Source organism: Heptranchias perlo, chromosome 24 (genome assembly GCF_035084215.1).
Source record: "Heptranchias perlo isolate sHepPer1 chromosome 24, sHepPer1.hap1, whole genome shotgun sequence".
NCBI lineage: Eukaryota > Metazoa > Chordata > Chondrichthyes > Hexanchiformes > Hexanchidae > Heptranchias > Heptranchias perlo.
In genome coordinates this window covers 43921973-43934287 of record NC_090348.1, presented here as the reverse complement: position 1 = coordinate 43934287, position 12315 = coordinate 43921973, and the positions used below count along the sequence as shown (strand labels likewise).

At 44.1% G+C, this 12315-nt stretch overlaps 1 protein-coding gene across 1 annotated transcript; it reads right to left on the bottom strand.

The window, feature by feature from the left end:
* Nucleotides 1-8547: 8547 nt before the first annotated feature.
* ucn3l (urocortin 3, like) lies at nt 8548-8997 on the bottom strand. Its single transcript, XM_068005387.1, has one exon. The coding sequence runs from the start codon at nt 8992-8994 to the stop codon at nt 8548-8550; it is 447 nt and encodes a 148-aa protein (XP_067861488.1). The 5' UTR covers nt 8995-8997.
* Between the last annotated feature and the right edge of the window lie 3318 nt (nt 8998-12315).

The following is a 12315-nucleotide window of genomic DNA, read 5'->3' as shown; positions in this document are numbered from 1 at the left end:
CAGGCATCTTGTACTCCCTCCTTCAGTACTGCGCAGAAGTGCCAGCTTAGATTATGTGCTCAAGTTTCTGGAGTGGGGCTCGAACCCACGACCTTCTGAGGTGAGAGTGCTTGCCATTGAGCCGAGGCTGATCCTTGACTGACATGCGCTCTCTTAGCTTGTGAGCTGCCTTTATCCCGGAAGCACCCACAAGACATGTAGATGTTAGAAATTAGCAAAGCACCCGAACAGCCATCCCCGTGTCCAGTCTACAACTCTCCATGTGTGAGTGTGTATAGTTTCTGGGGCAAGTCTTGTTTATGAGCACACCTTTCAACATTTGTGTCAGTGTCACAGTGCAAGCTATTGGTGCGCAATAAGCAAGCGCGTAGAAAAGGGAAAAAAGTTGTTTCCATACTTTGCATGATACCCCGCCCCCTGTGAGGTCGCCGTGCATGCCCCTGTAGCAACAAGGTGTGCAAAGATGGGTACACCAACTGTGGCTGTCTTGCAGTAGGAAACCTCTTCTCATTCACTCTCAGGTCTGGACTGCATTGACTCTCTACCCTACCTCCGTCCAGACATCTTGCACTCCTGCTTGTACAGGTTTCCCTTCTGCTCAAAAAAGGGATCATCAGCTGATCTCAGGTAAATCGCTGGTTTGTTTATTTTGGCAGCTTTTGCTTTTTTGGCTGTTGGAGCCGACATTAAAATTTCCTAAAAGTTATCTGGCTGAGTCTACAGTTCAATTTTGACCAGGGGTTTCAGGTAAAAATTCAGGTGGGCATTATGGGTTTGGCGTTTGGGATGCCATTGTGGCTGGAAGAGGGAGAGAAGCAGTAGGCAAGAGTCCAGAGTCCTGCGGCTGCAGAAAGAGGGAAGCTCACAGGGGGCCTTACTCCGCTACAGTGTCCAGGTCAAGAACTTCATACCTGCAGTTCAGTTAGGAGCAGTGTGTGAGGAGGTTCCACTTTATCAGGGAAGCCTTCACAGAGCTATGTCATCGGCTGCAGCACCAATTGCGGCCCAGCGCTAGGTCAAGCTCATCCTTGTCTGTGGATCTGGCTGGATAGATCCAGAGGCGTCTTGCAGTACAGCCCCCAGAGGGTCACCAGAATCGCCGTCAGCTGCTGCATGCTCCACATCTTTGCCATGCATAAAGGGGCCAACCCATTGAGCGGGAGAAGATTTGGAGGTGGAGGAGAATGAAGAACAGGAAAACACAGAGAATGACGGGGAAGAGCACGGGCCACCTATCCTGCCAGTTGAAACAGCTCTTCGACACCAGCTCATTGAAGAGCATTTCAGCTGCTTCCTGTTCTGATGCCCAACAGTTCCTTTCAACATGGTCCCAGTCCTTCTACCATCCTTGGGACTGCAGTCAACCCAAACACCAGCATGGGTCTTTCAAACAATTTACATTTCTTGCACACCAAGAATTCCGTAAAAGTCTGTAATTTACAATGAGTATTAACACATCCACAAACTACTGATCACCCTGGTGCAAGCCCCTAGTGCCTGAATTTAGTGCTCTCCTACCTATTCTGGTATTCCTACAAGGTGCTGCCCAGTGGTTTCGGCAAGCGAGGTGTAAGACTCGTGAGCCTCCGATGAGAGCACTTGAGATGCCCAAGGTTGGTGACCTCACAAAGCTCAGGCCTGGCTGCAGACTGTGTCTCGGTGACTACTGGGGCAGTCTGGCTTTCTGTCAACAGATGGGCATTGATGGAGGGGTTGGCAGGGAGCAGACCTGAGAGGGGACAGCATGTGCCTCTTCCATGGTGACAATGCCACTTGCGTGAGGCTGCGCCTCAGCGGTTGTATTGATCTGTAGGAGAGCAGACGGCAGGAGGGCTGTGACAGCACTGAAGTCCCTATCCATACTTTCATACAAACTGTGGAAGCCTACAGAGATGGTAGAGTCCAGAGTCTGCACGGCAGCAGTCTGATCTTCCATCAAAGCCATGGAGAGCGGTCACGACTGTGACCTCTATAGGAGAGCCACGATGTCAGCTTGCCCTCCGGAGAAATGTATACTTTGCCATTCCTTCCCCCCCTGTCCTTACTCAGGCTCATCTGTGAACAGGTGCATAGTGAATCCCCCAGTGCAGACCTCTGAAAGACTTTTGAAAGTCAGCGCCTAAAGAATGTGGATTGCTGCTTTCTGAACTGGCGGCTGCAAAGGTCGGAGTGAGTGGTGGTGATTTTTCACGGGGCTGCCCTCCTCTTCATCTGCTGCAGACGTTCCTGGGTGTTGCAAAGGACCTGGAAAGAAGGGAGATAAGAAAAGTTAACACTTAAGAAGCAGCGGAAAGCTGCAGCAGATGACTGGCCACTCTATGGGCCATCAGGTTGTCACGCAGCATGTGTTCAGAGTCCAGTCTCGAGGGAATAGGAGAGTTTGATGGCCAAACACCCTGCAGGATGCTTCTTCCAGCCTCGCCCTTTGCCACACTTTGAGCTCTTTCTCTGCTTAGGACATTGATTGCCGCCTTCTCCGTTGGCGCGAGCTCCTGGATAGATAGTGGCCCACCTCCGGATCTGGAGAGCTCCCTCTTGTTGTGCGTCAACTTATTCTGCAAGAAGAGTGGGAGTATATTAGTGTGTACGAAGGATGTGACGATGTCTACGGCAGCTTAGCATAATTAACAAGGTGAGAGAACGTAGTAGTGGGTGTGGGGAAGAGGGCCCAGTAATTGGGAGGGCATTAGCAGGTGCAGACTGTGCATGTGGAAACAAGAGAGATGGAAAGCAAAGGTGGCAAGGCTTGCTAGTGCTGAGGCTACAGTAGAGTGGTGCAGGGCTGTGCACATTGTAAGAAAGCTGTGAATGGGTGTCTTACCTTAGTAGCTCTGCTCAGGTCACTGAATTTCTTCCTACAAGCCTCTGACATCTCTGCGCTCCTCCAATTCTTGCCTCTTGCGCATCCCCGATTTCCTTCGCTCCACCATTATCGGCCGTGCCTTCAGCTGCCTAGGCCCTAAGCTCTGGAATTCCCTCCCTAAACCGCTCCGCCTCTCTCCCTCACTCTCCTCCTTTAAGACGCTCCTTAAAACCTACTTCTTTGACCAAGCTTTTGGTCACCTGTCCTAATATCTTCTGTCAAATTTTGTTTGAAAATCGTTTCTGTGAAGTGCCTTGGGACGTTTTACTATGTTAAAGGCGCTATATAAATGCAAGTTGTTGTCGTTGTACATTGCTGCCAGGTCCGTGGTGTCGGACTCCTGACATTTTCCTGCTCTGCTATCTCTGCCCGCTGTTGCTCGGCTATCTGGTGGGACATTTTGTGCCCAGCCATGGGAACAACCTCCTTCCCTCCTGGTCACCTGCTCCACCAAGACCTTCACGGTGCTGTCCAAGAAACAGGGGCTCTTGCAGCAGGCATTTTCCTTGCAGCAGCACCTCTTGACATTTACCGTTGATTAAAGGCACCTCCCCTTTAAGAGGAGCAGGCTGCCTTTAAAACAGGGGAGCTCTGCCAGATTTCCTGTCCCCTCAATGGGCGAGCTGCCAATTACAAATACAAGTGCGGATAGCTCATCCTCGTTATGGAAATGAGGCATACACCTTAAAATGGCGCATGCCTCACATCAGCTGGTTCTGGTGGGCGTAGTGGATGCCCGGCCAATTTAGCACCCGTTTTGGGCACTACTTGAAAATTGCCCCCTACGTTTCTTGCTCGATAAATAGCTCCCTTTCGAACTGCATCTGCTGTGTAGTTCCTTGAAGATATGGCTGGAGTCAGCAACTCTCCACAAATAAATGAGTGAGAACCCAAATTCCACTACTCTGAGGTACAGCCCATCAGTTCTCCATTGTGTCACTCTATTTTCACCCAATTTGTGGGTTACATTTTTCTACAATGTAAATGAGAAAGTGTGGCACTTCCATTGTATTAAACAGTTTAGTGAATAAAAAACAACTCTGGTAAAGGTACTTGCTTCCAAACGGGCAATTTGGAAAGCAATTTTGTTTTTTGGTAAAGTAAGTTATAGTTTGTATGCACATTATCAGGTATGGCATAGTTTGGAGAATAAACAAGTGGGTTTTCCCTTTGCATTAGGGAGAATATTTGACAATGAATTGTGTTTAGATATGAATACAAAATCCCACATATTGTCTGGAATTTTATTGCATTCTAAGGAATAACAATGCATCCCGTTGTGTAAAAAAATATTTGAAATTAGACCATCTTTGTCTGCAACATAGTTATTGCTATGCCTAATTCCAAATTTATTTGACTTTAAATTTACAATTGCTTTTTGCTAAAACATCTTGAAAGAAAGCTGTAAATGTCAAAGCAAATCGCTTTATAGTACTGCAAGGAAACAGCTCAACATTTTACATAGACGAATTCTGTTAGATACATACAATAAAGTTGCTAATTTACAGCTTAGAAGAAACAGATGAATCGGCATTCAGTCACAGATCTCACTTTAACAATCTAGGAAGTAGAAATGTAAAGTCTAGAATCAGCAGGTACACATTTCTCTTAATATTCGTTTCCCCATCACCTTTAAACATGTGAAATAATACTTAATAATAAGCAACAGCAGCAGCATGCAATGTACTAGAATCCATTAACAAATGCTCTGCCCAGAGATACAGGCTCAAAGAGGAAATAAACAACTTTGGCAGTGACATCAAGTTCCAGGTGTTCTCACTCAGAGAGAAGGTCATTGTGACTCATCGCTCTCTCAGTGCTCATCAAACACCATCACATCATTTTCATGGATGAGATCTGAATACATCTTCATGGCAATTTAAGGCTATGAAGGTTGGGACTCATGACCATTACAAATTGGATTGAGACTGTCCAAACTCTTTCCATCTGGGGGAAGACACTTTTTGTTCCATTTGTCTTGGGTGGATTTGGCCTCAGGTGTCTGCAGTGAAAAGACACCTGAGCCTCTTTAAGCCTTCACCTTAGTCATGTTCCTTCACCGTGTACAACTTAATGGGTATTCTGTGTGCAGCAAGCTTGTTGTGGGTATGGTGGGCAGCATAGGGATGACATGGGATGCTTTGCTTCTTCAAGATGAATGGTAGTTTCGTGGTTACGGTACTGGACTAGTAACCCAGAGATATTGAGTTCAAAAGTTGGCAGATTGTTGAAAAATTCCAACTGGATCACTAATACCCTTCAGCGAAGGGAACCTACCACCCCTACCTGGTTTGGCCCACAGTACATGGCTGACTCTTAATGCCTAGCAAGGCATTAAGGTCATCCACTTTGGATCAAAAAAGTATAGAACAGGGTACTTTCTAAATGGTAAAAAGTTAAAAACAGTGGATGTCCAAAGGGACCTAGGGGTACAGGTACATAGATCATTGAAGTGTCATGAACAGGTGCAGAAAATAATCAATAAGGCTAATGGAATGCTGGCCTTTATATCTAGAGGACTAGAGTACAAGGGAGCAGAAGTTATGCTGCAGCTATACAAAACCCTGGTTAGACCGCACCTGGAGTACTGTGAGCAGTTCTGGGCACCGCACCTTCAGAAGGACATATTGGCCTTGGAGGGAGTGCAGCGTAGGTTTACTAGAATGAAACCCGGACTTCAAGGGTTAAGTTACGAGGAGAGATTACACAAATTGGGGTTGTATTCTCTGGAGTTTCGAAGGTTAAGGGGTGATCTGATCGAAGTTTATAAGATATTAAGGGGAACGGATAGGGTGGATAGAGAGAAACTATTTCCGCTGGTTGGGGATTCTAGGAGTAGGGGGCACAGTCTAAAAATTAGAGCCAGACCTTTCAGGAGCGAGATTAGAAAACATTTCTACACACAAAGGGTGGTAGAAGTTTGGAACTCTTTTCCGCAAATGGCAATTGATACTAGCTCAATTGTTAAATTTAAATCTGAGATAGATAGCTTTTTGGCAATCAAAGGTATTAAGGGATATGGGCCAAAGGCGGGTATATGGAGTTCGAGCACAGATCAGCCATGATCTTATCAAATGGCAGAGCAGGCACGAGGGGCTGAATGGCCTACTCCTGTTCCTATGTTCCTATGTTTCTTATGTACTCAGTTGATGCCCATCACCACCACCCTCTCAGGGCAGCCAGGGATGGGCAATAAATGTGGCTTTGCCAGGGTTGCCCATATCCTGAGACCAAGTTAAAAAAAGCATTAGTGACCTAACTAAGAACTGATTAAACTCATGATGTGGGCCAAAGGGCAATAGTATGGCACTGAGGCACAGTGAAGCTGAAAATGACGACTACTTAAAAAGCATTTGTCTTATTTATAGAATTGTAATCAAATGGTTGGACAATGCAGTGGTTAGTTGCAAGAAAATGTCTTAGGTTCTCCATGTGATGAGTTCCCCACCTTGGCTGTGCAATCAGTGGGAGGTGCACGGTGGAGACTGGCCACTTCGCACAGGAGGAAGAGAAAACAGAAGAGAATCTACCTTTCCTTGAGAAGGCTTGACAGGGTAGATGCTGAGAGGTTGTTTCCCATGGCTGGAGAGTCTAGAACTAGTGAGTATAGTCGCAGGATAAGCGGTCGGCCATTTAAGACTGAGATGAGGAGGAATTTCTTCACTCAGAGGGTTGTGAATCTTTGGAATTCTCTCCCCCAGAGGGCTGTGGATGCTGAGTCGTTGAATATATTCAAGGCTGAGATAGACAGATTTCTAGACTCTCGGAGAATCAGGGATCTGGGGATTGGGCAGGAAAGTGGAGTTGAGGTCGAAGATCAGCCATGATCTGATTGAATGGCGGAGCAGGCTTGAGGGGCCATGTGGCCGACTCCTGCTCCTATTTCTTATGTTCTTATGTTCCTGCTTTTATCCACTTTGCTGCAATTGGTGAATTACCATTGGCATAGGCCTTGAGGCAGTTGGCTGAATGGCCTGTTGACTTGGATATGGTGCATGGCACAGGAAGACCAGGAGGGGAGGGGTACAGAAAGGAAAGAAGATGAAAAATATATTTGGTGATGTTATACCATTATGCTCCTTAATAGTCTAACATTCCAGTAGAAACCTAGGGATGGAGCATAGTGAGTGCCTCTGAGCTGTCAGTCAAACAAGCAAATTTTTGCCTACCATGGACCTGTGAGGGATTGCACAGACCCCTTATCCTGCGACTATACTCCCTCGTTCTAGACTCTCCAGCCATGGGAAACAACCTCTCAGCATCTACCCTGTCAAGCCTTCTCAAGGAAAGGTAGATTCTCTTCTCTTTTCTCTTCCTCCTGTGCGAAGTGGCCAGTCTCCACCGTGCACCTCCCACTGATTGCACAGCCAAGGTGGGGAACTCATCACACGGAGAACCTAAGGCATTTTCTTGCAACTAACCACTGCATTGTCCGCTGATAAATGCTACCAGGCACCCCTTTACTGCCATAGAAACGCTGGATCCAGTGATTAACAGGCGTGCCTTGTGTCCAGCATTGCAAAGATGCAAATTGAAGGAAATATGCCAGAGAATGTACTTCTCTAATTTGTGCCTTCTGACATTCTGCCTGCCTATATATGGGCACACTTCCAGATCCAGGCAGCTGGAAATGGGGGGAGTGAATGTAAAAAAAAAGGTGTAATTTTCCCTCCCTGCCTGCCCCAGGTTCGCCAAAACAATTAACAGGAAGTGAACAGGAAATCCCAGCTAAGTCTGCCACTGACAGACCTTACTTTCATCCAACCCGCCCTTAGGCAGATCAGTCCATAATTTGCATTACTTTTCTCCTGATTACTTCCCACCATGTCTAAGGTTAGAAAATCAAATGGAAAATACTACATGTGGTAAGTGGAGCATGTTCGGGAGGAACTTTGGCCTTATGGTTCGCAAAGATCTCTAGCACTGGGGGTTTTCCTTGTGTCATTTCTGGGTCTGTTGTAGACTAATTGATAGAGGTTGATTGTTATGACGAGTCAAAAACTCCATTACCTTTGTGTCATGCGCCTACCAGGATGGTAGATGTAGAACTAGATGGACCTTGGTCTTTTTTTTGTCTAGCAATTCCTATGTTCCTACAAGATTGCATTGTCTTTTAAAAAAACAGGATTACTGCTATAGGAATCTGAATGATGAGAAAATATGCAGAGGTAGGCTTCCAATTCCCAATTCCGCAAGTAAGCTCATTGTATCTCTCCAAGTTGCTAAGCCATTCACTGGATGTGACAAACAGTCTGGAATTTTATGATTTTTGCCATTCTCCCACTCATCACTGCATAATGAACGTGTTTTCAGTTATACAATAACTTAAGAAATAGTAAAATAAGGCTTGCCGTCTCTATAAAGTCAAACCACTTTTCTGGAATGCTTCTGATTTCCTGATCTACCTCCCACAATAATGCACTTTATCAAAGGGTTGGTTTTATGGTAAAAGTGTATGTCCTTTAACAAGCACTTGCTAGATTCAAATATTATCAGTATCCCTGGACTCAACAAACCCTTAAACTGCTACTCTGCAAATACCCATTTTCTGTTGATTTACAGAATGAATCTCATGTCACCCGTCAAATGGATTTGTTTTTAGTGCTAACAGATTTTAGCCATAAGCATGCAGCTGCAGTTTCATGCTGACATGGAAATATCTCAAAACTTAAATAATTACAAATCTACTTTCTTCGACCAATTTGTGCCATCAGGCGAGCATTTGCTGCCGCCTTTGCCCTCATGCTTTTAGCTTTTGCAATGTTTAAAAGAATATTGAGAATGTTCGTGGGCACATCTAGGGACAGGGTGAATTTGGTTCGCCGATTGCTCCTTGCAGTATTCTGGTACATTTTCCTCTTTAATTGTGTTCGGGTGAGAGATTTATATCGAGCAAATGGCAATGTCCTTTTCTCTTTCTCTTCAGCAAACGAAGATCTGTCAGTTGGTAGATAGTTGAAGCTTCTGTCCTTCAGCGGATAGTTTTCTGGAGGTTCATCCTTCATCGCCTCAGAAAGCAGCTTGTTGTTGCAAGAGTAGCTGTTGTTTATTTTGTACAATCTGTAGCCAAAGCTGGATCTTGCAGTGCAACATACAGTTAACAGCAGCACAAGTTTGGTGAAAGACATCATTTTATCCTGCTTCAAAAGCACAAAGCAAGTAATTCAGATTAGTAACAACTCAACTCAGGAGCAACAGCCATTTTCTTGTAATGGTAAACTAAAAGATATGAAATATTGCTTACATAGATGACTGTCTGATGGGAGTGCTGATTAAACTTTGCAAACAAGTTCATCAGCAACTTTGGGAACCTCCACTCACATGGGACTGTGGATAAGTTGCAGAACATTTACCACTTCTGCATGTCCAACCTTGAAAAACTTACTGATAACAAAAACAAAAAACTATGTTTTGCCATCAAAAGCCCATTAAAAAGTTAGAGTGCTAAATAGAGACTAATGGGAGGGATCACACGGTTGTAATCTAATCGAGGAAGGGAGTGTTACAGTACCATTAAGTCTAGAGAAAAGTACAGTACAATTGTCAACATCAACACCTTCAGATTAGATTACTGCTCAAAATCATTTCAGGGTATCTGTTACATTTTTATATTTTATATATAATATTTTTGGGGATGCCCTGTGAGATTGCTCACAGTACTGTAAGTGGCAAAAAGGAAGGAGCTTCTACAGTCCGGGACTGCTTTCTAGATCAGTATGTCAAACTAGTTAGGGGGATGGGAGAGTAAAACTCACTGTCAAAAAGTGTGAGGAAAAGATCGGCAGGATATATGGGCAGCACGGGAACGGTTACCCAGATAGGAGTTCCGTACACAAATGCACGTAGGATAAGAAATAAAACAAGTGCGTTAGAAGCACAAATTCAGCTTAAAGGGTATGATGTAGTAGCCATTACAGAGACCTCACTTCAACCAGAGCATGAGTGGGAGCTGGTGGGGTACAGCAGGGATCGGTGCTTGGACCCCAGCTATTCACAATCTGTATCGATGATTTGGATGAGGGGACCAAATGTATTATTTCCAAGTTTGCTGATGACACAAAACTAGGTGGGAATGTGAGTTGTGAGGAGGATGCAAAGAGGCTTCAAGGGGATATAGACAGGCTAAGTGAATGGGTAAGAACATGGCAGATGGAATATAATGTGGAAAAATGTGAAGTTATCCACTTTGGTAGGAAAAACAGAAATGCAGAGTATTTTTTAAATGGTGAGAGATTGGGAAATGTTGATGTTCAAAGGGGACCTGGGTGTCCTTGTGCATGAGTCACTGAAAGCTAACATGTAGTTGCAGCAAGCAATTAGGAAGGCAAATGGTATGTTGGACTTTATTACAAGAGGATTTGAGTACAGGAGTAAAGATGTCTTACTGCAATTATATATGGCCTTGGTGAGACCGCACCTGGAGTATTGTGTACAATTTTGGTCTCCTTACCTAAGAAAGGATATACTTGCCATAGAGGGAGTGCAACGAAGGTTCACCAGACTGATTCCTGGGATGGCAGGATTGTCGTATGAGGAGAGATTGAGTAGACTAGTCCTGTATTCTCTAGAGTTTAGAAGAATGAGAGGTGATCTCATTGAAACATACAAAATTCTTACAGGGCTCGACAGGGTAGATGTAGGGAGGATGTTTCCCCTGGCTGGGGAGTCTGGAATCAGGGATCACAGTCTCAGAATAAAGGGTAGGCCATTTAGGACTGAGATGAGGAGAAATTTCTTCACTCAGAGGGTGGTGAATCTTTGGAATTCTCTACCCCAGAGGGCTGTGGAGGTTCAGTCATTGAGTACATTCAAAACAGAGATCGATAGATTTCTAGATACTGAAGGCGTCAAGGGATATGGGGATGGTGCAGGAAAATGGCGTTGAGGTAGAAGATCAGCCACGATCTTGTTGAATGGCGGATGGGCCGAATGGCCTACTATTGCACCTATTTCTTATGTTCTTAAATATTCCAGGCTATAGGATCTTTAGAAAGGACAGGGAAATTGGGAAAGGAGGGGAAGTAGCAATATGATAAAAGACACAATTACCGCAGTAGAAAGAAGGGATTTCAGTAAGGGCGATCGGGCAGTGGAAACGCTATGAGTAGAACTAATGAATGCAAAGGATGCAAGATTCTAGCAGGAGTTGTCTACAGGCCTCCTGATAGTAGAGACGTAGAGGCAGGGATAAATACGGTGATCAGGGAAGGATGTAGAAAGAAACAACGTGGTTATAATGGGAAATTTTCATGTTTACATAGACTGGGAGAAGCAGAACTGCTCAAATAATAAAAGGAATGAGTTTCTAGAATGTATTCGGGACAGTTTTTTGGAACAATGTTTTAGAACCGACAAGGGAACAGGCCATACTGAATATAATGATGAGTAACGAACCAGAATTAGTTAACAATCTGACGGTAATGCAGCATCTTGCAAATAGTGTTCATAATATAATTGAATTTGGTATTAGGTTGGACAGGGAGAAGGAAGAGTCACAAACCAAGGTTGTAAATTTAAGTAAGGCAAACTTTGAAGGGATGAGAAATGCACTGATCGCAATAAACTGGGCTGAGCTGTTAATGGGTAAATCTACAGCCAGTATTCAAAGGAATATTTGGTATGATACAAAACCAGTACATAACCCTAAAAGACAAAGGCTCCACTTGTGTAGTTAAGCAATCCATGGCCAACAAATGAAGTAAGAGTCAGTATCAAGCTCAAAGGCTTTTACAAGTGAACGTAAAAGCGTCAATCCAGTGGACTGGGACAGCTATGAAAAGCAACAAGGTGATACAAAGAAAGTAACAAGGGGTCCAAAAAGGGAATATGAATAAAAACTTTGAAAGGATATCAAAGCTAACAGCAAAAGTATTTATAAGCATATTAAAAGCAATAGAGTAGTAAAAGAGAATGTGGACCCTTTAAAGACAGGTGCAAGCAAGACTATATTGGATAATAAGGAAATGGCAGACTTATTAAATGAGTAATTTAACGCAAGTAAAAAAATGACAATGGAGAAAATAATGGGACTTAAGGTAGACGAATCTCCAGGACCTGATGGTTTCCACCCCAGGGTATTAAAAGAAATAGGTAAGGAAATTGCAAATGCTTTAGTCCTAATTTTCCAAAACTCTCTAGATTCAGGAATCGTGCCTTTGGATTATAAAATTGCAAATTTGTCACTCGATTAATTAAGAAGGGGGAAACCAGGTAATTACAGACTTGACAGTTCAACATCAATTGTGGGGAATTTACTGGAATCCATCATCAGAGACAGAGTGATTGAGCAGTTGGTCAAGTATCAGCTGATCAGATGAAGAGCAACTTTAGCAGGACAAAAAACATGCCAGTAGATTGGGCAGATAAATTTTAACACACAGAAATGTAAGGTGATACACTTTGGAAGAATGAATAACGAGAAGACATATACACTAAATGGTAAATTTAAGTAA

Bases quoted from the DNA above. Each gene is read 5' to 3' on its own strand.
- ucn3l (XM_068005387.1), bottom strand. From the start codon at position 8,994: ATGATGTCTTTCACCAAACTTGTGCTGCTGTTAACTGTATGTTGCACT.